Here is a 14,335-nt window from a genome sequence, read left to right as displayed (position 1 = left end):
TCAGCTAAAGTAATGTAACAGTGCCACCTACAGTGGATTTCAAAACCTGAGAGAATTTCTTAGAAACAGAGTTATATATTTGCAAAAACTAAACATTGTACGTACTATTGAAATATTGGTGAATCTTATAAAGGCTAGCCCTCATCGTACGTGATCTGCAGCATCAAAAGGCAACCTGATCTCCTTCGGTGAAAGGTCAAAACAGTTTCAGTACAGCAATAGCAAAACTCTAAGAGTTACAGAGCCAGGGTGAGTGGCAGGGCAGTCCCCTGGGGTCCCCAGTTTTAAGAGCTTCACAGGAGGTATAGTACCTCTTATTTAGGGATAAATCATCTGGCCTGGGCTCTCCCTGACCCTCTCCACCAGACCACGAGTGGAGTCCACCAGGAACCTCGCCACCTTCCTCTCACAACAAGCGGCATGACCTGGTGGATAAAGCACAGGCCTGGGAATCAGGAGGACCTGGGTTCTAATTCTGGCTCTGCCACCTGTCTGCTGTGCGACCTTGGGCAAGTCGCTTAGCTTCTCTGTGCCTCAGTTACCTCATCTGTAAAATACAGATTAAGGCCTTGAGCCCCATGTGCAACATGGACTGTTTCCAACATAATTAGCTTGTATCTTCCCCAGCACTTAGTAGAGTGCCCGGCACAGAGTAAGCACTTAACAAATACAATTAAAAAAAAAAAAATCCATGGCCTCTGTACCCACTTTGCTCTATGAAAACTATGCCAGAGAGATTTAAGCCACAGCAGCAGACTCCTAAACTCTTCTCTCCACTAGACCACTGAGCCAAACAACCACCACTTTCTCATTGTGATCGCAAGAGCTCCTACTCCCAACATTAGTCAGAAATCTGCAATGCGGCTTGCAAATCAAATTACGGAACATGTGTGACAGGTGGTGGAATTCCAAAGCACAAGAGATCAAGAGCTGTGCAGACCGTCACAAATCCTAAAGTTTCTGCTAGTCACTAAACACCTTATATTACCCTGTTCTGCCTAGGTTGGCTGCTAAAGAATATCGGGGACAAAAAGCTCCCAGAATCACCATGTGGTTTCAGACCTCAGTGTGACACAGTGGCATAAAGTTTTTTGTACAGTACAGGAAAAGTTTAGGGAACAGCATCTTCTCACACTTTCCATAGACCTCCTCAAACATTTTATACCAGACTCTGGAAATGACTAAGGAAATTTGGCTGCGCTGAAAAGTTCATTAAGATTTAAGTCCATGTCATGACAGCTTGGCTGGCTAATTAAGAGCTGAGAGTCTCCTGTCTGAGCCATTCCCCAATGGAGTTAAACAGGGATTCATTTACAGTGGGCTTGGTCTTGTTCACCTTTTTTGCAGCCATGCTGAAGGATCATCTAGGTTCATCCAGCGGGGGCAAAAAGTACTGTTGAATTTTAAAGCCAGTATTTCTTATGGCAGCAGCTCACCTCAAGATGCAGCATGAACAAGGCTTACCTCGATTGAAACCTCACTCACTGGCTCTTTTCTGGCCCCGTAACCTTTGCAGCACTCTGATTTGGAGAGAGTTTTAAAGCCCATTTCAACAGGACTTTGTTCTATGGCACAAATAATAATAATAATAATAATGTTATTTAGTAAATGCTTACTATGTGCAAAGCACTGTTCTAAGCACTGGGGAGGTTACAAGGTGATCAGGTTGTCCCACAGGGGGCTCACAGACTTAATCCCCATTTGACAGATGAGGTAACTGAGGCACCGAGAAGTGAAGTGACTTGCCCAAAGTCAAACAGCTGACAATTGGCAGAGCCGGGATTTGAACCCACGACCTCTGACTCTAAAGCCCGTGCTCTTTCCACTGAGTCACGCTGCTTCTCTATGCATAGAGAAGCATAATGAGAAAGCTCTAGTAGGTTTATATATTTTGCTGAACAGAATGTGAAGGATAACATTTTGAAAATTAAGTTTTTACATACAGACAGTAAAAAAAAATCTAATCCATAAATTTATATTATTGGCACATATTTGCATCACTATTTCCATGGAACCAATTAAGATCATAACCGGGGAGAATCAATATAAAACGGGGAGTACATTAGGCAAGGTTGACAGGACCAGGAATAAAAAGTTGGGGACCAGAGTAGACAGCTGGACAAAATGGCACTTTTGGGGTGGAGCTGAATAAAATTGGGGTCATGATCAATCAATCATTCATATTTATTGAGTGCTTACTGTGAGCCGAGCACTATATGAAGCAATTGGGAGAGTAGAATTTAACAGAGTTGGTAGACACATTCCCTGTGATGCACATATGGGTAGGGAAGCCAGAGGAGCAGATGCAATACAAGGTAGCAAGCAGTTTCATAAATCTAGCTGCTGAAGGAATTTATCAAATTTTAACAACGTCAATTTCAAAGTGACAACTGGGAATAAACCAATTTGGCAAGGCCCATTGAGCTGTGTTGGAATTGGAACTGGAAGTCTTTGAGGGTTAGTCAGTCAATCAAATTTATTGAGTGCTTGCTGTGTGTAGAGCACTATATTATATGCTTGGGAAAGCACAATACTATAATAAACAGACACATTCCCTGCCCACAGTAAGCTTACAGTCTAGAGGGGGAGACAGACATTAATATAAATAAGTCCACTTAATCTATCTTGGTTCTGATTCTTGTATTATTCAAGGTCATTATACCTCATTTGTCTGGAATGTGGTGGAGAGCAATTAAATTATTTTGATGGAACTTCCAGATTCAAAGCACTAGTTTACTCAAATAGCAGTTTTTCTCATTTAATATTCTTTCCAATTAAAGATTACAATCAGAAATGAAAGATTTCAATGAAGCTGAAAGCAGCTGAAGGAATAGGCTTGTATTTAACATAATTTTAAAAATTTAATAGGCTTTTTGTTTTGCTAAAAATACAAGCCAAAATATTTCATTCATACCTAGATATCAAATTAGGTAAACCAGAATTATATTCACCCTGTGTTATAAATATTTTGTCTTCTACATAATCAGAAACATTTTCCTCATCTCGGAGATTTCCTCTTTGTAATTATTCTGAAAGGTCTGGTGATTGTAAACATCCTCAGTGTCGGCGAGTGTGACACCACTAGTACCAATAAGAAAACCAGCCCAGGGCGAAACAAAAAACACAAATGACCAAAAGTGCCACACAGTAGCATAGCCATAAAAATACAGAGCAAAATAACAGCTATTCTTAAGGAAGTGCAGGCCTCCATCTGTCCTGGTTACCAGCATTGAGGAACTGCTAAGATGGACCCAGAAATTTGAACTGCACACCAAAAGGTTGTAGAGCCCTACAAAATATAATTTGTGAAAAAAGTTCATATTTTAAGCCAATCTTCCCCATGAAAACTTTAGAGGTAAGGTTTCTTTCAAATGAGAAACTATGTGGCCTACTGCAAAAAGTGGAGGCCTGAGAGTCAGAGGTCCTGGGTTGTAATCCCAGCTCGGCCACTTGTCCGCTGTGTGACCTTGGGCAAGTCACTTCACTTCTCAGTTACCTCCTCTGCAAAATGGAGACTGAGATTGTGTGGTCCAAGTGGGACAGGGACTGTGTCCAACCTGATTATCTTGAATCTTTCCCAGTGCTTAGTACCGTGCTTGGCACTTAGTAATTATTTAATAAATACCATAAAAAATGTATCCCCGAGTGTGCAAATACTTATCAAGTGCTTACTGTGTGCAGAGTACACAGAGGTCAGGGCTCAGCGCTACCCCTAATTTTTACACAAAATCACCAATAGTATTTTTTTAAATTTCAGCCAACTTTTTTAGGGTGGAGTATAAAAGGAGATATCTAGGGTTCTCTTTTAAAAGTATATTTCTAAGTCAGCACCACCAAGCAGAGAGGTTTGCCGAAATTTCAGAAGAAAGTATACAAACCCAAACCTCTAAACAGAGGATATGCAGACACATAATCACCTGCATAAAGAGACAAACAGGTGAACAGTCACAGAGACAGAATGACAAAGTCAAAAATAGACAGGCAGAGACTGAAATAGATCCAATCATAAAGGAGCAAAGACGCAAAATGCTGCAGAAAGAGAAATATCAAGAGCAAGAGAGAAAAGGACAGAGAAAGACCGAGAGCCAGAGATAAAGAGACATAGAATCAGAGGAAGAGGCATAGAGACAGATCTTTGTCCCCCAGTATGGTCATAATAATAATAATAGCATTTATTAAGCACTATGTGCAAAGCACTGTCCTAAGCACTGGGGAGGTTACAAGGCGATGAGGTTGTCCCACGGGGGGGCTCACAGTCTTCATCCCCATTTTCCAGATGAGGGAACTGAGGCCCAGAGAAGTTAAGTGACTTGCCCAAAGTCACACAGTTGACAAGTGGTGGAGTCAGGATTTGAACCCATGACCTCTGACTCCAAAGCCCGTGTTCTTTCCACTGAGCCACGCTGCTTCTCTAATTCATCAATCAATAAATCGTATTGATTGAGCGCTTTACTGTGTCCAGAGCATTATGCTAAGGGCTTGGAAGAGTACATGTATGACAAAATTGGTAGATATATTCCCTATCCACAATGAGCTTACAATCTAGAGGGAACAAGAGTCATCAGGATTCAATTAAACATTGGACTCTTCACTCTCATGGCCCCACGGACAATCATCATCATCATCATCAATCGTATTTATTGAGCGCTTACTGTGTGCAGAGCACTGTACTAAGCACTTGGGAAGTATAAATTGGCAACATATAGAGACAGTCCCTACCCAACAGTGGGCTCACAGTCTAAAATTCAACCATCTCCACAGGGTTCCCCTAATCCCTAGACTTTTCACTTTCAATGACCCAAGGACAATTCCACCATCTCCTGTGGATATCACTGGATTCAGTTGTTATTGCTGTCTTTTACCTCACCCATCCCACCATGACTCCTCAATCTCCGCCTTCCTCCACTCCCTCCTAGTTCTCTTCTCCCACCTCAACTCACCGGTCTCCTCCACCACCCAACTCCTCCCCACTCCCTGGCCCACCCCTACCCCTCTTTCCCACCCCATCCCTGTAATCCTTCCCAGTGCCATCCCTTTTCCTCCTCCCGCCATGCCAGCCCCCATCAACTCACTCCCATCCAAACCCTTTCCACCCCTCATGCTGTCCCCTCCCCAACTACCTCCCCTACAGCTTCAGCCAAGTGTGGCCTTTGGAAACCCTGCTCTGTCATGGAGAAGTTTCACTTCATCCTTGACCTGTTCCTGACTCAGTTACTCCTCCTCCTCGCCACTGAAACCTGGCTTTCCCCAGATGACATAGTCTCTCCTGCTGCTTTCTCCAGAGGGTGCCTCATCTCCCACTCCTCAGACTCAGTGGGAAAGGAGGAGGTTTGGACTTCCTTCTCACACCCCAATGCCACTTTCACACCATTCCATTCTCCCCATTCCTATCCTTTGAAGGCCATTTCATCCGCCCCTACCACTCCCTCCAGATTCTAATAGTAACTGTCATCCAACTTCTTTATAAGAATAATAATAATGTTGGTATTTGTTAAGTGCTTACTATGTGCCAAACACTGTTCTAAGCACTGGGGTAGTTACACGGTAATCAGGTTGTCCCATGTGGGGCTCACAGTCTTCATCCCTATTTTACAGATGAGGTAACTGAGGCTCAGAGAAATTAAGTGACTTGCCCAAGGTCACACAGCTGACGAGTGGCAGAGCTGGGATTAGAACCCACGACCTCTGACTCCCAAGCCCATGCTCTTTCCACTAAGCCATGCTTGTCCCCTTTATCCAATTTGATCCCTTTCTCACATTTCTTCTCTCTTCTTCCGTGCCCAACATTGGCCCTTGGGGATTTCAGCATCCACATAGATAATAATTATAATAAAAGAAATTGTATTTGTTAAGCACTTACTATGTGCCAAGCACTGTTCTAAGCGCTGGGGTAGAAACAAGTTTATCAGGTTGTCCCACATGGGGCTCACAGCCTTAACCCCCATTTTACAGATGAGGTAACTGAGGCACCGAGAAGTGAAGTGACTTCCCTGATGACCCTTCTACTGACCACCTTCTATTACCCTCAACTCTACTGACCTCCCGCTCCACCCCACCTAACCCATACACCAAACTGAATATACACTCGATCTCATCACTTCTAACCATTGCACTGTCTCTACCCTCACCAACTCTGAAATCCCTTATCTGACCACAACCTCCTCATTTGCCTCCTCTCCTACTCATCTCCTCCCCATAAATCTGTACTATTCCTCCATAGGGACCTCCGATCATTTGACCACATCCACTTTTCTCAACACATTCATTCATTCATTCAACTGTATTTATTGAGCGCTTACTGTGTGCAGAGCACTGTACTAAGCGCTTGGGAAGTACAAGTCGGCAACAAATAGAGACGGTCCCTACCCAACAATGGAATCACAATCCAGAGGGGGAGACAGACAACAAAACACATAGACGGGTGTCAAAACCATCAGAATAAATAGAATTGTAGCTATATGCACATCATTAATAAAATAGAATAGAAAATATGTACAAGTAAAATAAATAGAGTAATAAATATGTACAAATATATACAAGTGCTGTAGGGTTGGGGGGGCAATGGAGAGGTGTGGAGAGGAAAAGGGGGGCTCAGTCTGGGAAGGCCTCCTGGAGGATGTGAGCTCTCAGTAGGGCTTTAAAGGAAGTAAGAGAGCTAGTTTGGCGGATGTGTGGAGGGAGGGAATTCCAGGCCAGGGGAAGGACATGGGCCAGGGGCTCGAAAGCGGGACAGGTGAGAACGAGGCACAGTGAGGAGGTTAGCGACAGATCAGCGGAGGGTGCGGGCTGGGCCATATAAGGAGAGAAGGAAGGTGAGATAGGAGGGGGCAAGGTGATGAGAGCCTTGAAGCCGAGAGTGAGGAGTTTTTGCTTGATTTGTACTATCTATTCTATTTATTTTACATATCTATTCTATTTATTTTATTTTGTTAGTATGTTTGGTTTTGTTCTCTGTCTCCCCCTTTTAGACTGTGATCCCACTGTTGGGTAGGGACTGTCTCTATATGTTGCCAATTTGTACTTCCCAAGCACTTAGTACAGTGCTCTGCACATAGTAAGCACTCAATAAATACGACTGATGATGATGATGACGATTTGTAGGTTGACAGGCAACCACTGGAGATTTTTGAGGAGAGGAGTGACATGCCCGGAGTGTTTCTGTACAAAAATAATCCGGGTAGCAAAGAGAAGTATAGACTGAAGTGGGGAGAGGCAGGAGGATGGGAGATCAGAGAGGAGGCTGATGCAGTAATCCAGTCGGGATAGGATGAGAGATTGAACCAGCAATAAGGTGGTATTTGTTAAGCGCTTACCATGTGCCAAGCACTGTTCTAAGTGCTGGGATAGATACAAGGGAATAAGGTTGTCCCACGTGGGGCTCACCGTCTTTAATCCCCATTTTACCGATGAGGTAACTGAGGCACAGAGAAGTGAAGTGACTGGCCCAAAGTCACACAGCTGACAAGTGGCAGAGCTGGGATTAGAACCCATGAACGTCTGACTCCCAAGCCCCGGCTCTTTCCACTAAGCCTCCATTCCCAAACTACCTTCCCTTGATGACCAAATTGATGCTCTCAACAGTACCCTCTCTACTAAACTGAACTCATTTGCTCCCCTCTCCCTTTGTCGATCTCATACCACTAACCCACAGCCCTGGATCACTTGCACAGTCCACCTTCTTTGCTCTTGTGCATGAGCCGCAGAGTGCTCCTGGTGGAAATCTAAATATCAGGCCGACTTTGTCCACTTCAAGTTTTATGCTTGCATGCTTTAGCTCTGTCCTCTATTCTGCCAGGCAAAATCATTTCCCCATTCCGATTGACACCAATGCCCATTGTCCAGTTGTTCCAGACATTTAACTTCCTCCTCAGGCCCTATGTCCCCTTGACTCCAACGACCTGGCCACCTCCTTAATTAAGAAAATTCACTGTTTTAGGCGTAAACTCCCTAAAATCTCCCCTACCTCTCCTCAGTCCCTCCCCCTTCCAGCTCCCTCTTCAACTCTCCCATCCTTCCCAGCAGTATCTCTAGAAGAGATCTCCTGCCTCCTCTCAAAATCCATCCATTTCACTTGCACATCCAACCCCATTCATTCAGAAGTTATCAAAACTCTTGCCCCTCTTCCATCCCTAACAGCCATCTTCAACTGTTCACTCTCCAATGGCTTTTTCCCCACTGCTTTCAAACATGCCCATGTCTCCCCTACCCTTAAAAAAAAAAACCCTCCCTTAATTCCCATGACTCTTTCCAGTTATTGCCCCATCTCCCTCCTGCCACTCCTCTCCATATTCCTTAAGCAAGTTGTCTACATCTGCTGTCTTAAGTGCCTCTCCTCCAATTCTCTCCTTGACCCCTTCCAATTTGGCTTCTGCCCCCTTTACTCCACAGAAAATACCTTCTCAAAAGTCACCAATGATCTTCTATTTTCCAAATCCAATGGTCTCTACTCCATCCTAATCTTCCTTTGATCACTCAGCTGCCTTCGACACTGTGGGACACACCCTCCTCCTGAAAACACTATCCAATCTTGGCTTCACTGACACTGTCTTCTCCCAGTTCTCCTCATCTCTCTGGCCATACATTCTCAGTCTCCTTCACAGGCTCCTCCTCTGTCTCCCACCCCCTAAATGTGGAGGTCCCTCCAGGTTCTCTTCTGGGTCCCCTTCTATTCTCCATTGACACCCACTCCCTTGGAGAACTCATTCATTCCCATGGCTTCAACTGCCACCTCTTTGTGGATGATACCCAATATCTCCAGCCCTTATCTCTTTCCCTGTCTGTAGACTTGCATTTCCTCTTGCCTTCAAAACATCTCTATGTGGATGCCCTCCTATATCCTCAAGCTCAACATGTCCAAAGCAGAACTCATCTTCCCACCCAAACCTTGTCCTCACTGTGACTTTCCTATCACTGTAGATCACACCACCATCCTTCCTGTCTCACAAGCCCATAACTTTGGTGTTATCATTGACTCCTCTTTCTCATTCAACCCACATATTCAATCCATCACTAAATCCTATAGTTCCACCTTCACAACATCACTAAAATCTGCCCTTCCTCTCCATCCAAACTACATGTTAATACAATCACTCATCCTATCCCTCCTGGATTACTGCACCAGCCTCCTTGCTGATCTTCCAGCCTCCTGTCTCATCCCACTCCAGTCCATACCTCACTCTGCTGCCTGGATATTTTTTCTTCAGAAACATTCAGGACATGTCTCCCAACTCCTCCAAAAACTCCAGTAGTTGTCCATCTACCCCCACATCAAACAAAAACTTCACACCATTGGCTTTAAAGCACTCAAGCACCTTGCCCCCTCCTCCCTCACCTCACTATTCTCCTACTACAACCCAGTCCACACACTTCACTTCTCTAATGCTAACCTTCTCATTGTGCCTCGGTCTCAACTATCCCGACACCAACCCCTCGCCCATGCTCTGCCTCTGGCCTGGAACGCCCTCCCTCCTCAAATCCGACAGGCAATTACTCGCCTTTGCTTCAAAGCCTTATTGAAGGCACATCTCTTCCAAGAGGCCTTCCCTGATTAAACCCCCCTTTCCTCTTCTCCCACTTCCTTCTGCATCACCCTGACTTGCTCCCTTTGTTTTTCTCCCCTCCCATCCCCACAGAACTTATGTTCCTATCTGTAATTTATTAATTTACATCAAAGTTTGACTCCCCCTGCCCTACCCAAAGACTGTAAGCTTGTTGTGGGCAAGGAATATGTCTGTTTATTACTGTATTGTACTCTCCCAAGCACTTAGTACAGTGCTCTGCGCACAGTAAACACTCAATAAATTTGATTGAATGAATCTACTTTCCCATAGTAGAGCCATCCAGCAGTATAGCTTAGATTTATTGTTTTCTTTGTCCCAGTTAGACAATAATAATAATAATAATAATAACAATGGTATTTGTTAAGCACTTACTATGTGCAAAGCACTGTTCTAAGCACCGGGGAGGTTACAAGGTGATCAGGTTGTCCCACAGGGGGCTCACAGTTTTAATCCCCATTTTACAGATGAGGTAACAGGCACAGAGAAGTTAAGTGACTTGCCCAAAGTCACAAAGCTGGCGGAGCTGGGATTTGAACCCATGACCTCTGACTCCAAAGCCCATGCTCTTTCCACTGAGCTACGCTGCTTCTCCTTAGCGAAGCAATCTGAGAACTGTCCAAAAAGCTAGGAATGCACATCTTTCCTGGCTTGGAATCTCTTCTCCATTTCATGAACTGACTTTCTTATTAGCTCTTAGCTGCAATGTGTACCTGAAGTTTCAATCATGGTATCTCCACAGTACCCGCAGAGAAGCATGAGGATAGCACCATGTCGGGAATAGTGGATTTCCCCAGCATCACTGAGGGACCAAAATCTGCAGGCAGTTCCAAAACAACTCGCAAAACCAAAGACAAAGCCTCTGAAAAGGTTGATAAAGAAAAGACACTTAAAGAAAAAACGGTATCCAGACCTGATTCTCAGGTAAAGCCCTTGATGAAATGCATTTGGAAGTCTCTTCCTAGACATCATTTCTGATTAGGTGATCGATCTTTGAAAGTGAGGCAGGTTAGGGGGAGGTTAAGGCTATGAGTCAAATAAATTAATAAAAATACTAGTTAATTCAGGCAAAAAAGGGAGTTATGCCAGAATTACCCAGTCAGTTGCTTCAAACCTCTTCTTTAACTCTGCTGTGAAGAGGACATCATACTACTCTGTTATTCATGCTTCTAAAACACCAGTGTCTTTGACCAATAAACATCATGAGTAATGACATTTATTAGACTCTTTCAATGTGTGTAGCCTCAATTCAGGCAAAATTCCTGTTCCCCAGCATCTCCCAACGAGAGAAGAGACACAAAGAGAAAAGTGAAGAGAATAATTTATGACTTCCAGCTACCCTGCTGTACTGAACTAGGCAGGTCTTTTTCCCAGCAATAATGAATGGAGAGGAAGAGACTCATCCTTGTTGCGTATTGTAAGTGTATTAAGCAGCTTGATTCTCAGTGGAATTTAACAAGAAGCATCCTTCTAAGCCACAGTTTACAACGACAAATTTACAGTCATTTTTCTAAAGCTGCATTCTACACACATCTCCTCATTCAGAAACCTTCTAAGGTTACCCATTCTTCCCCACCAAGCTGAAAAACTTCTGGCCATTGGCTCTAAGAAACTCTATAAGTTCTCTCCCTCTTATTTGTATACTCTCTTCTCCCACTGCACTCCACTTCATATTCTTCATTCCCCTTAAACTAAGTTACTCTCCGTGCCTCATTGTCAGCTCTCTTGCATCCAATCCCTGGCTCACAGCCTTCTTCCTGCCTGGAACTCCTTCCCCTCCTCAGATTCACCAGATTCCATCTCTCCTTATCTTTAAAACCCATTTCCTCCAAGATATTATTCCCTCATCGAGTTTTATTCACCCCTGGTCATTTATTATTATTATTATTATTATTATTATTATTATTACTGCCAATCAATCAATAAATGATATTTGAGTGCTCACTATGTGCAGAGCACTATACTAAGCACTTGGGAGACTCTGCCCACAGATTAAAGGAAACCTTGCCATTTTCGCAACCAAGCACTTACCCACTCACAACCACCTGTATCATTCTACACATATCAATTTATATAATCTACTAAAGAATTTATCCACATATCCAGATTTCCATTCACTTCTTCCTATCAGGAATTTATTTTTCCTTGCTATTTTGTAAGTGTCTTAAGGCCAGAGATCGTATCTTCTCCCTTTACTGTACTCTTCCAAATGCTTAGTACAGAGCTCTGTGCTCTGTAAATACCTAGTGATTGAAACTATTTAGAAATGTATTGTGCTAAATGAGAAATAAATTCGACCTTAAAATGATTTATTAACTTATTATTTATTATTGAACACTAGGGATGAGACTTGTCACAAACGCCATGCGGTTTACATCAACAAGCTGCTAAACACATTGCTGGGGTCACTGAGGGGATTCTGGATTCTCAGTCCCCATTTAAGGGGGAGTGGGAAATAGCTGTTAATAGGCCATCCACTGGCTTCCCCTCGCTCCAGCAAAACAAAGGAGGAACTCCTAGCCTCCAACCTGACACCACAGGTGAACCAGACAACCAGTTTGGTTTTCAGCTTGGTTTGTCCTCTGCCCAGTACTGACATAGCACCTGCTCAGCTAATATACCTGGTGTTTTCAGTTTCTGCCTCCAACCTCTTGCTGCTGAATCCCAAGGCTCAGAAGTAGTGCCCATAATTATAGACATCTGGGAGGAAAGTGGAATGGTGCTGGAGAGGCGGTGAGGAAGGGGGTCTAGGATGCCCCCAACTCCCCAAACACAAACACACACACATAGGTCCTCTAGGCTGTGTTCTTATGATGTTATTGCATTATTTTAGATAAACTTTGTAATAGTCATATTGCAACCTGCGACTATTACTTATGGATTAGGAAAGCAGTGTACTTTTGAGTACTGTCAGACACCAACTTAATCAATCATATTCATTGAGCACTTACTGTGTGCTGAACACTGTACTAAGTGCTTGGGAGTACACAATATAACAAAGTTGATATAGATTTTCTGGTATTTGGAAGCCTCCACTACTGTGGGAGGAAGAGGAGGCTACTGAAGCTTTCAAAACCTGCCCAAAATAGTCACAAATCTCTACTTCTCCTCCATAATTCTCTCTCCTCCAGGAGGCCTTCCCAGACTGAGCCCCTTCCTTCCTCTCCCCCTCATCCCCTTCTCCATCCCCCCCATCTTACCTCCTTCCCTTCCCCACAGCACCTGTATATATGTATATATTTGTACATATTTATTACTCTATTTATTTATTTATTTATTTTACTTGTACATATCTATTCTATTTATTTTATTTTGTTAGTATGTTTGGTTTTGTTCTGTCTCCCCCTTTTAGACTGTGAGCCCACTGTTGGGTAGGGACTATCTCTATATGTTGCCAACTTGTACTTCCCAAGTGCTTAGTACAGTGCTCTGCACACAGGAAGCGCTCAATAAATACAATTGATTGATTGATTATTACCCAGTGCAAGAAACAATATACATTATAAACATTTATGGGACCCATCAGCAGGCCATGGGTCAGATTCTTTAGGATCAATGGAGATTTCAGTCACAGTGGGGGTTTCTCTGGTCCTTCATGGCTCCCAGACCTTTTAGGGTGAGGGAGCAGAGCCAGAATGCCTCGAAAGCCCCATCCCAAAGTAGCATTCAGAGATGTTGGGACTGGAGTCAGCCTGCCCCCAACCACAAGGTTCAGAATCACTTGCTCATGTGACCACAAGGTCTGCCACTTTAAGCTATGAAGGTCCTTAGAGGAAATCCAACATCAAATATGTACAATTTGGCTTGTACATATTAGTACAAAATCAAAATCTTCAACTGTTCGCTCTCCAATGGCTTTTTCCCCACTGCTTTCAAACATGCCCATGTCTCCCCTACCCTTAAAAAAAAAAACCCTCCCTTGAGTCCCATGACTCTTTCCAGTTATTGCCCCATCTCCCTCCTGCCACTCCTCTCCATATTCCTTGAGCAAGTTGTCTACATCTGCTGTCTTAAGTGCCTCTCCTCCAATTCTCTCCTTGACCCCTTCCAATTTGGCTTCTGCCCGCTTCACTCCACAGAAAACACCTTCTCAAAAGTCACCATATTAGAGGAATGCTTGGGGTGTTTTTCTGGAACCTTAAGCCTTTTGCAGCCATTTGACAATACAGAAGTTATGTAGAACAACGTGGTTTTGCCATAAAACGGTCTCCAGGTCACAAAATCCTAGGGAGGAAAGAAGGAGTGTGGCAGGTAGTTCAATTGTTTCCGGTTGGGTGGTTTATAATGTATATTGTTTCTTGCACTTGGTAACTTGTCTTTTAGTGTTTCATTATTAAAATGCAAGCAGAACAATGTACTATGAACCCTCAGTGCAGTACATTCAGAATACCAAATGAATACAAGAAATTATCTAATCCAACTATCTAAACTGGTTCAAGCCAGAGTGTCCTGCCTTGAATTTGTGTGCATTGACTCCATAAGTTTAGGAACTGCAGTTTTGAAAAAAGGAAATTGGGTTATGTGATGAGCCACCCTAGAAAATGGATAAAGAAAATATTTACACATCAGTCCACATCTGTGACATATTATTAATGCCTGTTACAATATTTGGCAGTGAATATAAGGTTTCTTAGAATGGGAAAAACAAGGCTAGGAAGCAGCATAGCCTAGTGGAAAGAGCATGGTCTGGGGAATCAGAGAACCTGGGTTCTAATCCCTACTCTACTAATTGCTTGCTATGTGACCTTTAGCAAGTAACAAATTCTCTGTGTCTCAGT

The 14,335-nt window shown here is 43.5% G+C and overlaps 1 protein-coding gene across 1 annotated transcript in view; it reads left to right on the top strand.

Moving 5' to 3' along the window:
• The window catches only part of ADGB (androglobin), a 178,836-nt gene that overhangs the window by 144,546 nt on the left and 19,955 nt on the right, over positions 1-14,335 (top strand). Inside the window, exon 30 of the mRNA XM_038768913.1 lies at positions 10,300-10,481. Within this exon, the coding sequence (XP_038624841.1) occupies positions 10,300-10,481 (182 nt within the window). The remainder of the gene's footprint in view (positions 1-10,299; positions 10,482-14,335) is intronic.

This window comes from Tachyglossus aculeatus, chromosome 2 (genome assembly GCF_015852505.1).
Source record: "Tachyglossus aculeatus isolate mTacAcu1 chromosome 2, mTacAcu1.pri, whole genome shotgun sequence".
Classification (NCBI taxonomy): domain Eukaryota; kingdom Metazoa; phylum Chordata; class Mammalia; order Monotremata; family Tachyglossidae; genus Tachyglossus; species Tachyglossus aculeatus.
This window is presented reverse-complemented; position numbering and strand designations above follow the sequence as displayed.